Source organism: Neofelis nebulosa, chromosome 4 (assembly GCF_028018385.1).
Source record: "Neofelis nebulosa isolate mNeoNeb1 chromosome 4, mNeoNeb1.pri, whole genome shotgun sequence".
Classification (NCBI taxonomy): Eukaryota; Metazoa; Chordata; class Mammalia; order Carnivora; family Felidae; genus Neofelis; species Neofelis nebulosa.
In genome coordinates, this window is record NC_080785.1 from 38,066,183 (window position 1) to 38,086,394 (window position 20,212).

At 34.9% G+C, this 20,212-nt stretch overlaps 1 protein-coding gene across 4 annotated transcripts in view; it reads left to right on the top strand.

Annotated features, from left to right (window-relative positions):
- Positions 1-12,545, top strand: part of TMEM168 (transmembrane protein 168) — a 32,116-nt gene extending 19,571 nt beyond the window's left edge. For all 4 annotated transcript variants that reach the window (XM_058724554.1, XM_058724552.1, XM_058724553.1 and 1 more), the window contains exons 3-5: positions 1,174-1,316; positions 3,917-4,191; positions 9,460-12,545. In XM_058724554.1, the coding sequence (XP_058580537.1) occupies positions 1,174-1,316; positions 3,917-4,191; positions 9,460-10,007 (966 nt within the window). In that variant the 3' untranslated portion in view covers positions 10,008-12,545. The remainder of the gene's footprint in view (positions 1-1,173; positions 1,317-3,916; positions 4,192-9,459) is intronic.
- The last annotated feature ends 7,667 nt before the right edge of the window (positions 12,546-20,212 follow it).

The window sequence follows — 20,212 nt, forward strand, 5'->3', positions numbered from 1 at the left end:
AGTACTTGCAATGATTTTAATCACTTATCCTTTTACTTATTTGTGTTTTCTAATGTTTCTAAATTGAGCATGTACTATATTTTATGTAATTGAGAACACACAATGTACCAAAAATAGGGTATTACATCTGTTTTTCGGTTATGGGAATCACCTATTTTTTTATTAAAATTCTGATGGAATCAATCATCTGTTAGCATTAGAAAAATGTGTGTTCATGCACAGAAGCACAGAACCATATATAATATGTCCAGCAGCAACATAGAAAGAATGTGGAATAATATCAGTGTTGTAAAGCTGTAGATCAGGACCCAGTGACTGTCATCCTTCCATTTTCTTTTCACTTAAATGGGTCCTTTATTTATTTGTTTATTTTTTATATCAGTGACTACCCAATCTTGCCTCCTCTTTTTAATATTTCTTACTGCCTGCCTTTTTCTCTTCGGCTTTTAGGATGCTTAAATACCCTTTATATATGACATTATGTATATGCATATTTATAACATACGTAATATATATGAATATATTTTTAATATAACACTTTTTTTTTACAGTTTTGTATTTACAGTCTAGAGCTTTTAAAAGGAAAACTTAAAAAGTTTAAATATAAGAATGGGGTTCATTTTGATAGCTTTAGAATCTTAAGTTTTCTGTAAGATTTTACTCACTTAATTTTGGACTTTTCACAGGAAAAACAAGCCCTTTCTAAAGTAACTTTTCTGATAAAGTAATGGAGTATATTATTTGAAAGGCAGCTATGCTCAGCACTACCACCAATGCTTGAATATGTTATTTGAAAAGTGATTAAGAGCATGTGGTTTTTAACAGGAAGGGATTTGTTTTCTGGCTTTTTGTGTCATATCAAGAAGGTTACATTTGTGTTCTCTTTTTTAGTTTGGGTGGGATATTACCTGACAAATTAAAAAAATATGATGTGCCATATTTGCTTTGCCACAACTTCCAGGAAGCTTCAAGATTAATTTAGGTTTCATTGCTCATCCATATATACTTCTCTGCTTCAACTTCTAACTGTTTTTAGGCTATTGATTATTCTTTTAATCTTTTTTGGAAATAGGGAAAATATATAAATATGCATGTATATAAATATATGTACATATGCACACACATAAGTGCAGTCACACACTGTATAAACATGCTGTTTTAAATTTCTTTTAGACAACAAATGGAATCTTCCTGAGCATGTTTCTGATAGTTTTACCATTGGAATCCATGGCTCATGGACTCTTCCATGAATTAGGTAACTGTTTAGGAGGAACATCTGTTGGATATGCTATTGTGATTCCTACCAACTTCTGCAGGTATAGTAATCTAGTATAATTTTCCTAATACTTGTATGAACATGAATATAAAATGTGATAGCTCATTTTTTCAAATGTGTAATATTTTCAAAATATAATACTCTTGCAATTCTTTTTAATTTACCCCAAATGTTTAAAAACTTGTATTTATTCTTGGTAATAATATAATCTTCAGGGTCCAGTTAAACAAAATTTTTTTATAAATGTGATTAGCTTATATTTGAGCTAAAAATGAGAAGATATGATTGTTCTAAGAAAAGGTCCTACCCTTTCTTTAGAAAAGGTCCTACCCTTTCTTGTTTAGGAAAATGTCCTGTGAAACAACATGGTGAAATTTAATAGAATGTATACGGGACCTGAGAGCCCTAAATTCTAGTTCTGTGTTACCCTAGGCAAATCACAACTTCTCTGAACTTCAGTGTCCTTATCTAAAATGCAAACAGTAATACCTATTCTTCCCATCTTAGAGGAATGCTATGAAGAGCTAATGAGAATATGAATGTAGAAACAGTATGCCCGTTGGAAACTGGCATACAAATACCAGGAATTCAGGAAATTGGCAATGAAGTTAAACATATTTGTTTGAGGGGTGCCTCAGTGGCTCAGTCAGTTGAGCGTCTGATTTTGGCTCAAGTCATGATCTCACGATCCGTGAGTTCAATCCCCACGCAGGCTCTGTGCTGACAGCTCTGAGTGTGGAGCCTGCTTTGGATTCTGTGTCTCCCTCTGTGTCTGTCCCTTCAGTGCATGCACACGCTCTCTCTCTTTCTCTCTCAAAAATAAGTAAGCATTAAAAAAATTTTTTAAACATACTTGATTGTAGTTTTATTCCAAACATAATTCTTGTCCCTAAATGTGTAGTAAATTGGTTTAATCTGTAAAAATTGCCACATTAAAATATTTTTCATAGTTAAGTATCTTGGAAATAGAAAAAAATAGTTCTTTGCTTTTTTTTTTAATGTTATTTATTTGTTTTGAGAGAGAGAGTGTGAGTGTGTGTGCAAGGAGGGGATGGGTAGAGAGAGCGGGAGAGAATCCCAAGCAGGTCCTGTGCTGTCAGCACAGAGCCTGACCTGGAGCTCAATCTCACAAACCAGTGAGATCATGACCTGTGCCCAAATCAAGAGTCAGACTCTTAATCAGGCACCCTTCTTTGCTGTTTATGTGTTTTGACCACCAAGTATTCTTCATACTTTCCATGGTGGCTTTTAGGGTGGGGTATGGGGAGGACTTGAAATAAAAAATTGATTTCAAATATTTGACATAAAAACCAAAAATAGACTATTTGTAGTAAACATTTTCCTCCATGTTAAAGGCTTTATAAAATTGCAAATTCTTGGGGTGCCTGGGTGGCTCAGTTAGTTGAGCTTCCGACTTCGGCTCAGGTCATGATCTCACGGTCTGTGAGTTCGAGCCCCGCGTCGGGCTCTGTGCTGACAGCTCAGAGCCTGGAGCCTGCTTCGGATTCTGTGTCTCCCTCTCTCTCTGCCCCTCCCCCGCTCATGCTCTGTCTCTCTCTGTCTCAGAAATAAACATTAAAAAAAAATTGCAAATTCTTTGAGAAGTAAAAGAAATAGATTTAAAAGGGTCCCATAAAGAAGTGACAGCTCAGCAGAGAGAATATGTGGAAGTAGTAATTTGCACAGATTTTTATTCTAATTTTTGTTAATGTGTTGCTTATTCTTTTACTTTTTGATTGCTAAGTGTTACAAATACAAAATAAGAACAAAATGCCTTATTATTTTAATGAAAACTAGTGTTATTTGAATATTACTGATAATACCTGCAGCAAAATGTAAAGTTTTCAAAATTGCTTAAATTCCTTTTCTGGATGGGAGTGATGATTTTTTTTTCCACTTCAATATTGATATTATTTTGATTCTTGTAGCCTTAAGACTTGGTTTATCATCTTTACTAGAGTACCATTTTATGTTTGTTCTAGGATCAGATCTGTCTTTAGTTAGTGTTCAGTAGTATAAGGCAATGGACCGAAATTTTAATAATTGTTTTAAAATGCCATTTACTAACAGATACTTTCTGTCATTCAAGTTCCTTAAGTTAGTAGAACTTGAATGCATTTTATAAAGACTGTGTCTTTTTTCAATATAGAAATAAAAACCATATTGCTTCCTTACTTTGTTAAAATTTTTTTCTCAAGGAAAAAAGTTCTTTCGTTATAGTTCCCATGTGGGTGTTCTTAAAACACAGGGTAAAATCAATATAATCTTGCTTTTAGAAAGTCTTATTCAATTATCAGTCATTTGGGAAAAGGATATGAGTATAGAACAAAGAATAGTATTGTCAACATTTGGATATCTTTTCCTAGCTTTCAGTTTGGTGATTATTAAAATTGATTTTTATATTTATATTTAAATTTAATAAATATATTAAATATATTTATATTTATATATTTTATATTATATATATAATATATATAATATAATATATATATATATATATTAAAAGTGATTTTTAAAAATCGTGCCATTTAGTTATCAGCAACTATTACGATTCTTAATTATAAATGAAGAATAAGAATGTAATATAGAATGAACATTCTTTAAACACCAAAATCATCTTTTTTTTTTTTTTTCCTTCAGTCCTGATGGTCAGCCAACACTTCTTCCACCAGAACATGTACAGGAGTTAAATTTGAGGTCTACTGGCATGCTCAATGCTATCCAAAGATTTTTTGCATATCATATGATTGAGACCTATGGATGTGACTATTCCACAAGTGGACTGTCCTTTGATACTCTTCATTCCAAACTGAAAGCTTTCCTTGAACTTCGGACTGTGGATGGACCTAGACATGATACATATGTTTTGTATTACAGTGGGCATACCCACAGCACAGGAGAGTGGGCTCTTGCAGGTAAATGCACCTCTGGCAATTTCACTTTTAGGAAGATTGACCTATTTGTGGAAATATACCCTTCACACTCAAACATTAAATTTCCAAAATTCTTCATTTTCTACTTCACAGTTTACTAAGTATACATAGAACTTTTTTTTTCTTTAGCATACCTGTTTAGCATAATATTAATAATCTCTATAAAGGTTTTGAGAATTATGTCTTGTATTGATTAGGAGAAAAAAGATCTGCTTAATCTGAGACTTATTGTCAGTTTCCCTTTAACGTATTTTCAGAATTATTAAATACAGTTACATTTTTCAGAAGCTGATTAACTTGACTAGTAGTTCTAAGTCTTTAAATGTTATGGAAATTGATTTCCAAGTCTTTAAATGTTAGTTCTGCACACATCCTGACTTAGGTCAGGAGACCTTGGTTCTGGCCCTGATTTTGCCACAACAGTGTTATTTTTGACAAGTTACCTAACTTCCCTCAGTTTCAGTTTTCACATCTGTAAAATGAGGGAGTAATCCTAAATCTCCCTGCCAAGGGTAAAATGAGATCTATTTTATATGTAAATTTGTTCATTGGGCTTTCTAACTAGATTAGAGAGCATGTAAGTCATGGGCTTTGTTTTATGAATTATTTGCACCTAGCACAGATCCTTGCATGTACTAGGGATCCTTAAGTAACTGATAGATGGATGAAATCATTGAATCAATCATGAAAAAGAGTAATTTTCTTATTTTATGTTAGAAATAGTTCTTCTAGAACTTAATTATATCCTGCTTTTTCTCATAAATATTATAGAATATTATAGAAGAAAGGGAACAAACTCAAGGTTTAAAATAGAGCTGATTTTAAACCATCATGGTCTTACTAATTTCATGCCAGATTTATAACCAGGGTTTTATCATAAAAGTATTGTTGTAATTTTTAGTTTTACAAGTAAATATTTAATAACTTAATGGCTGTCTAGGAGTAAAGGCAAAATTTATTGGGCACATTTGAAGCATAGTTACTATGCTTGGTACTTGATATACGTTAGATTTAATCTTTACTTGAAATACTTTGAGGTAAGTACTGTCACCTCTGTCACTTCGTTTTTCAAAGAATAAAATGAAAGCTTAAAGTTGTTACCTATCTCTGGTCATACAACTGGTAAGTGAAGGCACTATGATTCAAATCCAGACCTGCTTTGCCCATAAAATATGTTTTTCCCCATTGTACCATGTGCTGCCAGAGACAAAAACCATTAAGGTAGAGAAATTGCATGTTTTGGTTAAGTACGTATTTTTGTTAGCATCATTCATCCATTTTTGAAATACTGTAGAAGAGGGTAGTCAACATCAAAGTTAGTTGAATATAGTTTGTGCAGTATTTTACTTGACCTTTTAACTTTTTAGAACTCAATGTAGAAAACCCCTTTTTAACCTTTATGACTATTTTAATTCTAGGGAAAGTATAGCATTCTGTGTACTTTTCCTTAGAGCACAGGAGAAAAAGTTCTATTCAATTCAAAAATCTTGACAGAAATAGAATTTCAGAGTTAAAACTACAGATTGATTATTGAAAACTTATTGCAAGGCTTATAATAATAAACTCTTCCCAAATCAAATGAGGAAAAAGGCATAATTTTGGTGGTCATGCATGTATCCTTAGTTATTTTTAAGTATTTTAAAAAAGTAATATTAAAAGTAAGCTTATATGTGTACATGAAGGATTTATTAGTAAAAACATTTTTCAGAAAGTTTCTATTTTTCCTCTTAAATCTTTTAAAATTTATTTCAAGTATCTTTTATTTTTTAATTTTTTTTGATGTTTATTTTTGAGAGAGAGACAGAGACAGAGCAGTCGCGGGGGAGGGGCAGAGAGAGAGGGAGATACAGAACCCAAAGCAGGCTCCAGGCCCTGAGCTGTCAGCACAGAGCCTGACGTGGGGCTTGAACTCATGGACCACGAGATCATGACTTGAGCTACAGTCGGATTTCAACTGACTAAACCACCCAGGTGCCCCTCAAGTATCTTTTAAAAGATGTCTTTAGAAATAAGTTCTAGATGTTCAGTTCACTATTTATATCCGCTTTTTCTTTTCATAGAAAAAATTATAGACATCAAGATAAATAACATAGTCATCAGTGTTCTTAAATTCATTATGAGTTAGCAATAATTTATGAAGACTTAAAAACTCTATCGTATGGCTTTATTTTAGTTAAATGTCTAGCAGTTACATTCTGGAATGGTATCTTTATAATATTTTTTAAATTATGTCACCAGTAAGTTAACCATTATAGAATTCCTTTCTTAGCCAAAATTTATTCTTGTATGTGTAACTTTCTTTGTTGGAGACATTATTGTAAAAAGTGGAAAAACACAATGGAGAAAGCACCACTTGAGATGGCTTTGCCTTCTCCAAGAGGGGTAGGTGTAGCATCGTCCCTAATTCGGCAACTTTATACTCTCTCAGCTTGAGGCACCAAGCCCATAGGTAACCAGGTCGAACCAGGGGCAGAGGCAGAGCCTTCCTTTCAGTCAGTTCCTGCCCTGGGCTGCCAGAGACATAGCACTCAAAAGCAGATAGTACTCAAAAATAGTACTGAGCACCCCTGCTCTGAGGAAAATGCTTTAATCCATTCCACCCCACGTGACAAAGAACTTTAAGCCCTGAGAATTTATTAATAGTTGTCTTTCTAAAAACCTGTAAAATAGGAAACATCATGACTGGATTTTACCTGAGTTAGCAAGTTAAGAGCAGGTCCAGAACTAAATACCATTCTGAAAAAGAAAATTTGTGTTTGCCCTTATATCACATACCTTTACTCAAAGTGCTTCTTACAATATGTAGTCTTCTTACATTTATGGGGTTTCATAATATGAACCTGATATTTTTGCCTCTTTGAGGGTAAAAAACAATTAATATAATGACCAGAGAGAAATAAATGGAAAAAAAAAAGTAGGTAATCTGTAAAGCAGTTTATCACAGATAAACAAAGTCTTTAAAAAAACAGTCTCAATTACTTTAACCGCATTAGATGGTTGTTAGCTGAGATAAATGTAAGTACTTTGCATCTGGGCCAAAAGCCAAATGCAACATAGATCCTATTTACAGGAGAGAGTAGAGCAAAAACAAAACAGAAGAGAAATATTCATTGAAAAGGCTTTAATGCTCCTTTAAATCTCTTATTGATATCTAAAGAGCATGTATATAAGAGAATTAGTGTAGAATGTGCATTTTAGAATATTTATTGAAATAGTTGTAGAAGGCAAGTTAGACAATGATGTTTTGTGGCAGATGGAATTTGTATAATAGCTCTTGTAATCTGTATCATTCCCTGATCTCTAGAGAAATTGAATAGAACTGGCAATAATGAAAAGTTAGTATTTCACCATATAATAAAAGGTATCTTCTGGAGCTCTCTGTGAAATAACACATTAGTAATATGTGGGGGCATATATTGAAATAGTGCCTCTGAAATGATAAGCAGGAGTAGGATATCAATTCATGAAACAGCTTTTTCATTGTCAGAAGTCTAAGATACAGCAGGCTGAAAAGAAGAGTATTAATGATACATAAAGAATTTGTGCCCCGCGTCGGGCTCTGGGCTGATGGCTCAGAGCCTGGAGCCTGTTTCCAATTCTGTGTCTCCCTCTCTCTCTGCCCCTCCCCTGTTCATGCTCTGTCTCTCTCTGTCTCAAAAATAAATAAACGTTAAAAAAAAAAATTAAAAAAAAAAAAAGAATTTGTTATGCCCTGGCTTCAGAGGTCATATTACTCATGGAGTCCAAATTCTAAAGGATTCCCGCTCTCTCCAGTGTTGTCGTTTTGTTAGTTTAGCAAAGAGGATGGTTGCTCTAGGTAGAAATACGTATCTGAGGTTGTTGGAGCTTGTGCTAGTAAATTATACCATGTTAACATTTTTTTCTAATCATAAAAGTGACATATACGTAATGTGAAAATTGTGGAAAATACAGGAAAGTGTAACAAAAACCACCTAAAATCCAAACACCCAGCAATAACCACTGCAGCTATTCTTGTAGATAGACTTCCATGTCATGCTTTTTCTCCTAGTATCATATTTTCTCATTATTAAAATGTTTCTATAAATACCATTTTATTATAAAACTCCCTCAGACTTTATTTTCATTCCCCTGGTTGTTTCAGATTTTACACTGTCTTAGCAGTGGGAGGAAGATCTTTATAAGTAATTTTTGTCCCCCTTTCTGCCCTTTCCTTAGGATAAATTCCTGGAATTTGAATGATTGTATTAATATTAATGTACCATTGAGACAGAGCCAGGAGTAGGGTGAGTGAGGATGGCAATTGCCTAGGGCACAAAATTTTAAGAAGATGCCAAAAATTAAATAGTCAAGATAGATAGTGTTTTAGAGCAATCTATCTAAAAATCAAAATTAACAAAAAAACCTATGTATAATGAACCAAATGTAAAAACTACTAGCTGTAAGGCAAATTTGCTTAGACCTTTCTGGGTATGTACATATATATATTTAAATCCTGTGTTGTTTTTCAGGTATAAAATGAATTTAAAAATCCATTCTAAACACACTCTTGGTACAGGTAGGAAAAGCTTTTCTTTTTCCTTAGGTAGGTGCCTACATACGCAGCAAGGTAACATTAATTTATCAGTGATGTAGAACAAGGGTCGACAGACTTTTTCTGTAAAGGGCCAGGTGTTTTTGGCTTAGTAGGTCCCAAGGTCCCTATTGTAACTGCTCAGCTCAGGCATTATAGAGCAAAAGCAGCCATAGACAGAATGTAAATGAATGTTATTTATGGAAATAATAATATGAAATTTAAGTCTCCTATGATTTGCACTGTCACAAACTTTTGTCTTTTGATTTTTAACCATGTAAAAATGTAAAATCCGTTCTTAGCTCTCAGGCCATACACACACAGGTGGCATACTGAATTTGCCCAGGAGCCATAATTTGCTGCCCTTGATGTAGAAGATTAGCTTTTAATTCTTATCACTAAATATTAATTTTATCACTAAATTTTAATTTTTTCACTAAATTGAACCTTAGAAAACAATTTTCTTAATTATAACATATCCCTTCTTTTAATGTAATAAGGATTTTTTTTTTACCTGAAGTTGAAAGGTAAAACTTCTTTTTTTTTAAAAAAAGAAAAACTCCTCTAAAAGATACTTTAAAAGGAAGTTCCATCTATTTTTTTTTTTGCCTACATATTTAATTTCAAGAACTTAAAAAAAATATACCAAGAGGAGCCTTCAGAAATGATTATTCTGTTGAATTTTCTTTTGTTCACAGGTGGAGACATACTGCGCCTCGACACACTTTTAGAATGGTGGAGAGAAAAGAACGGTTCCTTCTGTTCTCGCCTCATTATCGTGTTAGACAGTGAGAATCCAACCCCTTGGGTGAAAGAAGTGAGAAAAATCAATGATCAGTACATTGCAGTCCAAGGAGCCGAGATGACAAAGACCATCGATATTGAAGAAGCTGACCCACCACAGCTGGGCGACTTCACAAAAGACTGGGTAGAATATAACTGCAACCCCAGTAATAACATCTGCTGGACCGAAAAGGGACGCACTGTGAAAGCGGTGTATGGTGTGTCAAAACGGTGGAGTGACTACACTCTGCACCTGCCAACGGGCAGTGACGTGGCCAAGCACTGGATGTTACACTTCCCTCGTATCACGTATCCACTAGTGCATTTGGCCAACTGGTTGTGTGGTCTGAACCTGTTTTGGATCTGCAAAACTTGTTTTCGGTGTTTGAAAAGATTAAAAATGAGTTGGTTTCTTCCTACTGTGCTGGACACAGGACAAGGCTTCAAACTTGTCAAATCTTAATCTGGAACCCAACGTGGAATATTACTGAGAGTTCATACTACCGGTCATCACTAACTTGCCATTTTTTGTATCTTATTTTTTTATTTGTGAAAAATATCTTGCTACTTCTGTAGCTTGTTTCACTTTGTCTTTTCTCAAGTAATTATGGTATATGTAAGATGTTGGGAATAAGCATTTTATCCTAAAGTATGTAAGGAGTCATAAATGCTGATGCTGTGTCCATGCATAAGAGATGTTAAAAATAACAATGCACTTTGAGGAATGTTTGCATATGCCTCCGATTAGAAAGAAAACACTTGCCGATGCTCTGCAGTGGCCAGTGAAGAATTACTAATGCCTTATTTTCTAGGCATAGGTTAGAGAATGTAGACCAGACAGTTTGTTTCCTATTAGAAGTAAACTTTGAATTTGCTTACAAAAGATTATTTTTTTGTGAACAGTAGGCTTGGGTCCAAGACCATTTAAGAATTACAAGCTCTTAAAAAAGAATAAAGGAAGAAACGAGTGCACAAATGTACTTAGGGTCTACCACATTCAGATGTCTTGCTTGTGGCCTCTTACCAGTTTAGCAGTGAAGCCCAGATCACTGTTTAAGATCAAAACATTCTTCATGTAGGTAACTGTAAGAAGCTAGATGCCTACAAATTGCTCCTTCCTGCACTACCGTGGGGGCTCCAAAAGCACTGGCAATTTTAAGAGTTTTTCTCAGGGTAACAGTGTTTTAATGAACAATGTTTCCAGCTACAAATTTCCTCCAAATAAATTGTCTTCCCTTTCAAAAAGTAAACATTTAAAAGAAATTTAGCAGTTTCTCACTGATTTAGGCTATTTTCATTCTTCAGAAATGATTCTGATCTCTCTAGAGTTAATGCTATGTCATGAAAAATTGTTTTTCAAATCTTCCATTAGTGATGACATTTTTTCCTACTGAAAGTCAAAGGATTGGAAACAGGTCATTTTTTTTTCTTGTATACATGTAATGTATTATGTTTAAAAAAAGTGTTCATGTTGGCAATTTTAGTTATGCATAATGGTGTGGTCGTAATTTTTAAAACTTAATTCAGTGTTTTGTCTGATTAAAGCAGGCACTGATCAGGGTATCCCCTAAGAGGTAATTTACCTCCTATTCCCTTCCAAAAATTCTTACGTTCTAAATTTTCATATCTGAGAAATAACAAGAGGGGAGTGGAGTTAAATTAGGGGATAATCTAATCTTTGTTGTTTTAAGTAGTGTGACTTCTCACCATTGAAGCCATTTTTCCAGCCTCAGAGAGGGGAAATAATGCCTCTACCATTTTCTACCTGGTGACTTGAAAATTGAAGTCTTTGTTAGGTAGAAGTCACTTAGTGTCAGGGAACTCGTATACCACTATCTATGCAGCATTGTTACAGTCCGATTATTTCTGTGTTTAAAATAAGACTTTCCTAATGCTTTCAATAAAATATTAAAAATTAATTTTTCATGTAATGTGCAAAAACAGTTACTGAATGATTTTAATATATCAAAAGTGATAGTCATAAAAAATACCCATATATTAGAGTTCATGGTTGGTAGCAGGTTGATTTGAAGTTTTCCAATATTTGGTTATGTATTTGTATCAACATCCAAATGAAATAGTACAGCAGAAAAGACACGAATTAAAATTATGAGCTTATAGCTACAAAACAGTTAAATTAACGTTAAATAGAATCTTTTAAATTTCCAGGCCAATATTAAGCAAATTAACTTTAAAGCTGTCTCTTTACTCTGAGAAAGCCAGATATAAAGGTGTATATTCTGCATTCTTTATAACATAATCTCAAGATGGTACTAAAAATCAGATTCAAAAGGTAGCCTACAGATGACTTTACAGCCACAAAGATAATATTTTGATAGATAATTCTCTGTGACCAAAAAAGTTCTGAGCTAGAAATGTGACTTGAGCCAATTTGTTAACCACAAAGTTACAGAATATCCACTTTGATGAATTCTTCTCCTCAAACAAAAAACTATAAAATGACAAGAGGTAACATCCTAAATGAAAGCCACCATTTTAGAACATCAAAGTAACTGACAGTATGGAGAAAGTATTTATAGGAGGGATAGATTGGTTACTTTAACCCAAAGATTAAAAACTAGATCTGACAATTAATAAAGCCAATTTTCTTATGGCTTTCATTTTATATACCATATGTTTATGAAGAAGTTACTTGGAGTGGTAGGAATTATTTTAGAGCAAAACCATACCATCCCACTAAAAAACAGTTAACATGGAGATGTTTATCAACCTAACAATGACTCACTTTGTCTCCTTATATGATACATTGCTAAAACCACAAAAGCACTATCCCCTAAAAAATGTCTTTTAAAAAAATGTATACTGTTCTGTGATGAATTAAGGAGTCAAGTTCTTCCTCTTCCTATAATTTTCAGTTACGCTATTATTTAATTAAAAAATTTTCAGTTTGCTCTGACTAAACTCTTCTCTGAGATATTTGGATTTATCTTTGCATAGCTTTCTATCTTGCTCTTCTTAATAAATACAAAATTGTACAGAAGACCATTTTTATGACCATTGTTTTCATAAGTCTATTAAAAATTGCATTGCTGATTAAAATGCATTTATATTTAATGTGTTAGTGGGTAGATTTTTTTAAAGTAAAATCTTCACTAGAATCTATTTGTAACTGTACATTTTGTTTGTAAATTTTGGTCTAAATATATTTGCTGTTTTGGGTACTGCCTTTTTATATGTATTCTTTCACATTTAGAGCTTAGGCTCCTCCAAAGTAATGTTCTACATTACCTTTCCACAGGTAATGTGACAGTTAACATTATGCCAGAAGAAAACGGTTTAATTTTAAGAATGTGGTTAGGTATATTTCATAGAAAATGCTCAAAGGAGTTTGATATGTCAGTACCTTTGGGGCGCCTGGGTGGCTCAGTCGTTTGAGCGTCCAACTTCAGCTCAGGTCATGATCTCACAGCTCGTGAGTTTGAGCCCCACGTTGGGCTCTGTACTGAGCTCAGAGCCTGGAGCCTGCAGCCTGCTTTAGATTCTGTCTCCCTCTGTCTCTGCACCTAACCCACTAGCATTCTGTCTCTCTCTCAAAAATAAACATTGAAAAAAGATATGTCAGTACTTTTGAACACCTCTATTGGAAACATACTAGATTATCCTCTCTTTTCAGGGAGAAGCTTATACATCTTGATATTTCTGGTACACAGTTAACCCAGAAGAGTGTCTTGCCCATAATAGGAGGTATTCAAGAAATATTTTTGAGCGAATTTAGAATCCTAAAGAGAAATTAGGATAACTTGATTGTATATTACTTAAGGTTCTTTATGATTTTAAGTGGATATTTTATCCAGATCCTCATTAAGTTGATAATTACTAAAGACTATTACAGAATCAGTGAAAGGAAAACATCTCACATTTTCTAAAATATATTTTTTCTTACTGAATAAACTCCATGCCCAATATGGAGCTCAAACTCGTGACCCCAAAATCAAAAGTCCCATGCTGCACTGACTGAGCCAGCCAAGTGCCCCAAACATTTCACATTTTTAAAGAGTAGTAAGTGTCAAGATCAGAAAAGGAGAAACTCAGGTTTGAATGAAAACATAACTGATGTCATAAAAAGATGGCTTTTTGTTGGTTAATTTTTATTAGGATTTTTATACGATTAAGATTGAATCTTTGATATCCCATTAGAAACATATAGATGGTCAGAGACTTCTCACAAATGGAAATTATTGAAAGAAAGTCTGATGAACAAAGAAATTTGGCTCTGCTCATCAGTGACAATTAGACGATAAAGTCAGGAAAAAAATGGCCTATAAACATAAACAGGTTCAGAACAAGCTAGGGAAACTACAAGTGTCTCAATTTTGGAGTATCTTCCCTATTCACTAGTTGCAATATATAGATACAAAGTATGAAACAAGTAGTAATTGCTATGAGCAACTATTTTATTGACAGTAATTTACATTTATGTGTATTAGGAAGTATTATTCTTAGACCAAAGTTGATTCAAAATTGAAAACGATAGGTTAATCACTATGTTTTTAAATATTAATACATAAAAACAATTTTGATTGATTAAAAAAAATCAAACTGAGGGGCCCCTAGGTAGCTCAGTCAGTTAAGCGACCCAACTCTTGGTTTTGGCTCTGGTAATGATCTCATGGCTCGTGGGTTGGAGCCCAGGACGACTCTGCACCGATGGAATGGAGACTGGGATTCTCTCTGCCCTCTTTCCTAGCATGCTCGCTCACTCTCTCTCTCTCTCCCTCTTCCTCTCCCTCTCTCTCTCAAAACTAAACATTAAAAAAAATCAAAGTGACCAGTCATCTTATGTGATGACCTCTCGGCATTTTATAAGTAGGAACTTAATTAGAATAAAACAATTTTAGTAAACTTTTGTTATTGCTTTTGATGTTTACCTAAAAATATTGATCTATCCCAAATCGAAGGTTTTAGTAGTGTGCCAAGGGTAGGTGAAGAACACGGTATATCTTCCTAGACCTCAATGTTTACTACATGTGAAGTAAAAGTATTCTTATATTAAAACAAACCAATGTGTTGATAAGCAAAATTTACGTACTTTTTAGCATAAAACAGAAGACTGAAAAGCACTTTTATTTTTGTAGCTGGCCATTTGTTCTTCCCACCACAGCACACTGAAGACTCTTTGAATATAATATTGGATGTTAATGACACTGTGTAGAGAATTTTTTTTTAAGAAAAAAAATTCATCTTCTGGCTTAGAAATACCCACAGCACATGAATTTTCTCAAAACAGTGTTGTTTCTGTATATTTGGAATTTCAGATGGATGCCATTTTAATACAATTTTATAATAGACATTTCTAGGTTCTTTGGAGTCTTTTTGTAAATTGATTCCTTCTACGTAAGTAGGTATTGGTAAAGAAAATGGGGTTAGGGTTTTAATTTGTGATCCACATGCACTTACATTAATACCCATTCTCCCCTATTTCTTTTTACATAATTAAAAGAAGTACTCCTCTTTTTCCCCAACACCTAACCTTCGGATTCCTTTCTTTTCTACATAAAGCAACTAATTCATCACTAACAATAACAATGACAATGACTGTCATCTGTTGAATTATTTTTATGTTTGAGGCACTGTGCAAAAGCACTTGTGTTTACAAGATTTCTTTAAGTCCTCACAACCACCTTTTATGATTGATATACTTTTATTTTTTATTTTTTATTTTTTTATTTTTATTTTTTTTAAATTTTTTTCAACGTTTTTTATTTATTTTTGGGACAGAGAGAGACAGAGCATGAACGGGGGAGGGGCAGAGAGAGAGGGAGACACAGAATCGGAAACAGGCTCCAGGCTCCGAGCCATCAGCCCAGAGCCTGACGCGGGGCTCGAACTCACGGACCGCGAGATCGTGACCTGGCTGAAGTCGGACGCTTAACCGACTGCGCCACCCAGGCGCCCCTTGATATACTTTTATAAACGAGGAAAGTGATGCAATGAACCTAAGTAACTTACCCCCAATGACACAATCATGGCTAAGAAATTGGGTCTCAGACTCAGCTTTGAGCCAGATTTTGTTCTGAGGATCCCCACATGCCAAGAAAAGGAAGGTTTTACTCTCAAGTATAAATATCCCAGACTTTCGAGAACTTTTTGTTTTTTGAATTTCAGTTAACATACAGTGTTATATTAGTTTCAAGTGCACAATATGATAATTCAACAGTCCCATACATGGCACCCTGTGCTCATGACAAGTGCCCTCCATAATCCCTATCACCTACTGAACCACCCCCACCCTCATAACCATCAAATTGTTCTCTGTAATTAAGAGTCTGTTTCTTGTTTTGACTCTCTCCCCTCTGCCCTCCTCACCCCCCGCCTCTGTCTCTCATTTTTTTTTTCCCTTTGCTTGTTTTGTTTTTTAAATTCCACATATGAGTGAAGTCATACGGTATTTGTCTTTCTCTGACTGACTTTGTTGAGTATTTTGTCAAGGGGCCAAACACCTGGCTACAAGCACATAAGTATACCCAAGAAGGGCAGCTGGTCAATATAAAGACCTTTGATTATTAATTGCACTAATATCAGCCTCACTTTTTAGCCCCTTCCTTAATTTCTCAGCAATTTCTGATGCTGAAGTCTTTCTGGGGTTGACCCGGACTGATCAGAGGTTCCTCCTCAGAAGTATTTTCTGTGGGGCTACTAGGCCACAGCTTGCTCCTCTCTGCCTCCCAGTTCACACTCTTCTATCCATTTTGTCTTCTCAATGTGTACCGAAATCACTGGTCTGATGAAAGACCCTCCCTTTCTCTACATCTTGATGCTATCATGTTCCTTTACTATTAATTTAATGGGAACTGGAGATGATATAAAGGCATGTGTTCACTATCTTGAACTTGAAGCGAATATAAATTTCACTTTCACTAAAACATGGTGAAAATGACTTCTGGTGAGGACATAAAATACAAAAGAACTCTGATCCACTGGAAACATGAGAAAAATTCCAGATAAAATAAACATACTCTTTATTGGAGCTATTGCAGAGTACTATATATAAGCAAGTCTAGATGAAATAAATCTTAAAGAGAGAGGAGTTCTTCATAAGTAAATACAGACTGAAGCCTTTTTTATACCTGGGGCAAATGACTGTCTGGGTGCTGGTGATTTAGAAGTGGAACTGCCATAGAAAAGATTTTACAGAAAAGAGGAAACTGGCTGAACTTTTGATAACATTGTGGGCTGGTGAAATGGGTCTGAAAGGGCATTAAAAGCTTGACCCAACAAGCATGCCCCCTTACCCTGGAATTTTTCCAAGAAACTGGCAGTGGAGGAGGGCTCAGAAACAAAGAGAGTGTATGTAGCTTTGCACATGACACTTCATTGCCAGAGTTGGAACCACATTTGAATCCAAACTAAAACTGAAATGCAACTCTCACTCCAGTTCAAGCGTTAAAATGATCAAGTTGCTCAGTCTCTTTTTTTTTTTTTTTTTTTATTTTATTTTATTTTTTTTTTAAATTTTTTTTTTTTCAACGTTTTTTTATTTATTTTTGGGACAGAGAGAGACAGAGCATGAACGGGGGAGGGGCAGAGAGAGAGGGAGACACAGAATCGGAAACAGGCTCCAGGCTCCGAGCCATCGGCCCAGAGCCTGACGCGGGGCTCGAACTCACGGACCGCGAGATCGTGACCTGGCTGAAGTCGGACGCTTAACCGACTGCGCCACCCAGGCGCCCCAAGTTGCTCAGTCTCTTGACAGAGAAAACAGATAAGGCAGATAGGGATTGGGCTTAACTGAAGGTGATCTCAGTCTAATTAAAGCTGCAGCCAAGCTCTAGCTCAACTGAACTTGTGGAGAATTCTGAAGGATAAGTTCCTCACCCTAATCACCAGTGAATGAAAGGCATGCACTCCCTCAACGAACACAAATTAACACTTTACTCTCCACTGTACTTTTATGGACAATACAGAATGCATATTTAAAAATTATAAGACAGGAAGAGGGGAAGAATTGGATCCATTATCAAGAGTAAGCAATCAACAGGAAGTTCTAGCCACAGCAATCAGACAATAAAAAGGAATAAAAGGCATCCAAATTGGTAAGGAAGAAGTAAAACTTTTACTATTTGCAGATGGCATGATACCATTTATAGAAAACCCTCAAGACTCCACCAAAAAACTACTAGAACTGATAAATGAATTCAGTAAGGCCACAGGATACAAAATCAATAGAAATCCATTGCATTTCTGTACACTAATAATGAAGTAGCAGAGAGAGAAATTAAGAAACCAGTCTTGGGGTATCTGAGTGGCTCAGTCAGTTGAGTGTCTGATTCTTGATTTCAGCTCAGGTCATGACCTCATGGTTTGTGGGATTGAGCCCCACATCAGGCTCTGTGCTGAAAGCACAGAGTCTGCTTGGGATTCTCTCTCTCCCTCTCTCTCTGCCCCTCCCCCACCCATGCGCATGCACACGTGCTCTCTCTCTCAAAACAAATAAACTTTAAAAAAAAACCAAAACAGTTTCATTTATAATTGCACCAAAATGAATACCTAGGAATACACTTAACCAAAGAGGTGAAAGACCTGACAATTACAAAATGCTGATGAAAGAAATTGAAGATGACACAAATAAATGGAAAGATATTTCATGCACATGAATTGGGAGAACAACTATTGTTTAAATGTCCAAACTACCCAAAACAATCTACACGTTTAATGTAATACCTGTCAAAATACTAACAGCATTGTTCACAGAACTAGAATAAATAATCCTAAAGTATGGAACCACAAAAGACTTCAAATAGTCAAAGTAATCCTTAAAAAGAACAACAACAAGGGTGCCTGGGTGGCTCAGTTGGTTGAGCGTCCAACTTCGGCTCAGGTCATCATCTCACAGTTTGTGAGTTCAAGCCCTGCATCAGGCTCTGTGCTAATAGCTCAGAGCCTGGAGTCTGCTTCAGATTCTGTGTCTCCTCCACTTCCTGCCTCTCCCATGCTCATGCTCTGTCTCTCTCTGACTCTCAATAATAAATGTAAAAAAAAATTTTTTTAAAGAACAATAACAACAAAAAAGAGGGAAACAAACCATAAGAGTACCTTAATGATAGAGAACAAACAGAGTTGCTGGAGGGGAGGTGGGTTGGGGAAATGGGCTAGATGGGTGACGGGTATTAAGGAGGGCACTTGTTATGATGAGTACTGGGTGTTGTATATAAGTCATGAACCATTGAGTTCTACTCTTGAAACCAATATTGCCCTGTATGTTAACTAACTAGTATTTAAATAAAAATAGAAAAAAAATAACAAACTTAAAGTATCAAAATCCCAGATATAAAGATATACTACAAAGCTGTAGTAATCAAGACAGTATTGTACTGGCACAAAAATAGACACATTGATCAACAGAACAGGACAGGAAACCCAGAAATAAACCCACATTTATATGGTCAATTAATCTTTGCCAAAGCCTGAAAGAATATGCAATGGGCAAAAGACCCTCTCTTCAACAAATGATGTTGGGAAAACTGGAGAGCTACATGGAAAAGAATTAAACTGGGTCACTATCTTTCACCACACACAAAAATAAAGTCGAAATGAATTAAAAACCTAAATGTGAGACTTGAAACCATAAAAATCCTAGAAAAGAGCACAAGCAGTAATTTCTCTGACATCAGTCAGAACAATTAATTTTCTTGATGTGTCTCCTAAGGCAAAGGGAACAAAAGCAAAAATAAACTATTGGGACTACATCAAAATAAGTTTCTGCATAGTACAAGATATGATCAACAAAACAAAAAGGCAACCTACTGAATGGGAAAAGATATTTGCAACTGACATATCCAATAAAGGGCTAGTATCCAAATTACATAAAGAACTTATACAACTCAACACCAAAATGACAAATAATCTAGTTAAAAATGGGCAGATGAATAGACAATTCTCCAAAGACAACATACGGATGGCCAATAGACACATAAAAAATGCTCAACATTAGTTATCATCAAGGAAATGCAAATCAAAACCACACTGAGATATTACCTCATACCTATCAGAATGGTAAAATAAAAAACACAGGAAACAAGTATTGGAGAGGATGTGGAGAAAAAGGAACTCTCATGCACTATTGGTAGGAATCCAAACTGGAGCAGCCACTGTGGAAAACAGTATGGAGGTTTCTCAGAAAATTAAAAATAGAACTACAATATGATCCACTAATTCCACTAGTGGGTATTTACCTAAGGAATATGAAAACACTGCTTCAAAAAGATATATGTGCTCCAGGGTTTATAGCAGCATTATTTACAATAGGCAAATTATGGAAGCAACCTAAGTGTCCATTGATAGATGAATGGATAAAGAAGATGTTGTGTGTACACACACACACACACACACACACACAGGAATATTATTCATCTACAAAAGGAATAAAATCTTGTTATTTGCAATAACATGGATGGATCTAGAGGGTATAATGCTAAGTAAAATACATCAATTTAAAATACCATATAATTTTACTCACATGAAATTTAAGAAACAGGACAAACGAGCAAAGAAAAAAAAAGACAAGAAAACAGACTCTTAACTATACAGAACCCACAGATGGTTACCAGAATAGGTGGATAGGGGAACTGGTGAAATAGGTATAGGAGATTAAGAATACACTCATCATGATGAGCACTGAGTGATGTATACAATTGTTGAATCACTATA